Source organism: Hyaena hyaena, unplaced genomic scaffold, assembly GCF_003009895.1.
Source record: "Hyaena hyaena isolate Hyena2069 unplaced genomic scaffold, ASM300989v1 scaffold_663, whole genome shotgun sequence".
NCBI classification, from domain to species: Eukaryota; Metazoa; Chordata; class Mammalia; order Carnivora; family Hyaenidae; genus Hyaena; species Hyaena hyaena.
In genome coordinates, this window is record NW_024081296.1 from 1,045,997 (window position 1) to 1,048,762 (window position 2,766).

Here is a 2,766-nt window from a genome sequence, read left to right on the forward strand (position 1 = left end):
AAAATTCTGAGGAGCTATATGCATAAGCTAGGTGGAACTTTGATTTGTATAAAACTATAGCATTTAAGAAAATAGGGTTATGAATCTAAAGAAGTTAAAAAAATTGATAAATCACTGCATTCTATGCCTGAAACCAATATTGCACTATATGCAAACTAAATCAAATTTAAACTTAAAAAATTTAAAAATCATGAATGTAAGCAATTTTATAGAAGAGGAGCTAATAAATCTTAGATCCTCTTATTACTTCAAAAAAATTAAAGTTTTTACCAAATCTGTAAAATTTTCTTATCTCTGTATAAAAGATATGGAGAAACAGAGCCTATTCTTTGAGCATGAGATGTTAACTTTGGACAGATAAAGTATACATAGTTGATATAACTGGAAAACAATTGGACTTTTAGACCAAATGTTATGTTGTGGTAAATTTTAATACAGAAGGGAAGAAACAGTTATTGTTGATTGCAATTGTTAGGTAAAATTGTATGAAGAGTTGAACTTGAGCCGAAAATTAAGGAACTTCAATATGCTGGTGGACAGGTCCTGCATCCAGCAAGTAAGCACAATTAGTGAGATTATTTTAATTTATGTTTCCCCAAGTACTGACTAATCCATGTATCTATATTAAATGGTGGTAGAATTAAACAACTTTTTTTAACGTTTATTTACTTTTAAGACAGCGAGACAGAGGGCGAGTAGGGGAGGGGCAGAGAGAGAGAGAGATAGACAGACAGACACACACACACACACACACACACACACACACAGAATCCGAAGTAGGCTCCAGGCTCTGAGCTGTGAGCAGAGCCCAATGTGGGGCTTAAACCCACAAACAGTGAGACCATGACCTGAGCTGAAGTTGGACGCTTAACTCCCTGAGCCATTCACGTGCCCCTATGTGATAGCATTTATAAGGCCTTTGCCATGACCCAGGAACTTTAAGTAATCTGAATTCCAAACACTTTATTAGGAATTAAGAGAAAAGTCAATCGAGGCTTAGAGCTTCAGCAGATACCCAGAACCATTATTCAAAATGAGAAAACTGAAATAAGAAAAAATACAAAACAGCAAAGTGAAGAAAACAGCCAAGTTTGATTTTTTCCTATAGTTCATACCTTCATTTGTATTTACACTGTTTGCTAATAAACTGAGTGTTAAAATTTTTTTTTTAATAAGGTTTTTTTTTTTTTTATTTCTAGGAGAGAGAGAGAGAGACAGCGTGAGCAGGGGAGGGTCAGAGAGAGAGGGAGTCACAGACTGAAACAGGCTCCAGGCTCTGAGCTGGCAGTCAGCACAGAGCCCGACGCGGGGCTCGAACCCACGAACCGCGAGATCATGACCTAAGCGAAAGTCGGACGCTTAACCGACTAAGCCACCCAGGCACCCCATAAACTGAGTGTTAAAAGGCTAATTTCAGAAATTTAATTCAAATAGCCCTACCCTAAATTTGTTTTAGATTTGTCTATAGGCATGTGACACACAGCATCCAATAACGTAGTGAGGAAAAACAAAATAGATCAAGGAGGCAAATATAAATGAATTGAAAAGTGATGAGCAATGAGTATTAATACAATTTAGAAGAAATAATTGAGTATGTTTCTAAGAAGGAGGAGCTTTGTTAATTATAAAGTAAAATAAGAAAATGTGTTAATCATTTCATTAAAAGAGGTCATTTTTAAAATGAGGGATAGAGAAGGATTCAGAGTTTTAAATTCTCCTTCTAATATTTTTACCTGGATTATATATTTCAGTAAAAATCTGGAACCTTTCCTTTTATTCCAGCCTTTGTCATTATTATTGTCTCTCTTAATTTGTGTGAAGATAATGATGGGCAACCAGACATCAGTGACAGAGTTCATTCTTCTTGGGCTGACAAATGACACTGAGCTTCAGGCTGTGCTTTTCCTTTTTCTACTGCTAACTTACATCTTAAGCATCATGGGAAACATGACCATCATCATTCTGACCTTGCTGGATCATCGCCTCCAGACTCCTATGTATTTCTTCCTCCGGAATTTTTCCTTTCTGGAAATTTGTTTTACCTCTGTCTTTGTTCCCAAAATGCTAGTCAATATTGGAACTGGAGACAGGACTATCTCCTTTGCTGGTTGTTTCACTCAGTATTTTTTTGCCATCCTTCTGGGAGCAACCGAGTTTTATCTCTTAGCTGCCATGTCCTATGATCGCTATGTTGCCATTTGCAAACCCCTACATTATACAACTGTAATGAGCAGGAGACTCTGCATTCAGCTTGTCCTGTGTTCCTGGTTCTCTGGTTTTTTGGTTGTCATTGGGCCACATATAATGTCTCTCCAGCTGCCTTTCTGCGCATCCAATGTCATCAATCATTACTGCTGTGACTATACTGTCCTGTTGCATCTAGCTTGCTCAGACACGCATTTCATAGAAGTGACGGAGCTTATCTTGGTTGCGGTTACCCTCATCTTCACCTTGCTGCTAGTGATCCTTTCCTACACATACATTATCAGGACAATTCTGAGAATCCCTTCTGTTCAACAGAGAAAAAAAGCTTTTTTCACATGTTCCTCTCATATGATTGTGGTCTCACTTTCTTATGGAAGCTGTATCTTTATGTACATAAATCCTTCTGTTAAGGTTGCAGAAACTTTTAATAAGGGAGTGGCAGTTTTAAATACGTCAGTTGCCCCTCTGTTGAACCCATTCATCTATACCCTCAGGAATAAGCAAGTGAAAATAGCCTTCAAAGATATGGTAAGCAAGGTAACAGTTTTTTCAAGAAAATAA

At 37.2% G+C, this 2,766-nt stretch overlaps 1 protein-coding gene across 1 annotated transcript; it reads left to right on the forward strand.

Moving 5' to 3' along the window:
- The first annotated feature begins 1,824 nt into the window (after positions 1-1,824).
- Positions 1,825-2,766, forward strand: LOC120220050 (olfactory receptor 6C4-like). Its single transcript, XM_039217024.1, has one exon. The coding sequence runs from the start codon at positions 1,825-1,827 to the stop codon at positions 2,764-2,766; it is 942 nt and encodes a 313-aa protein (XP_039072955.1).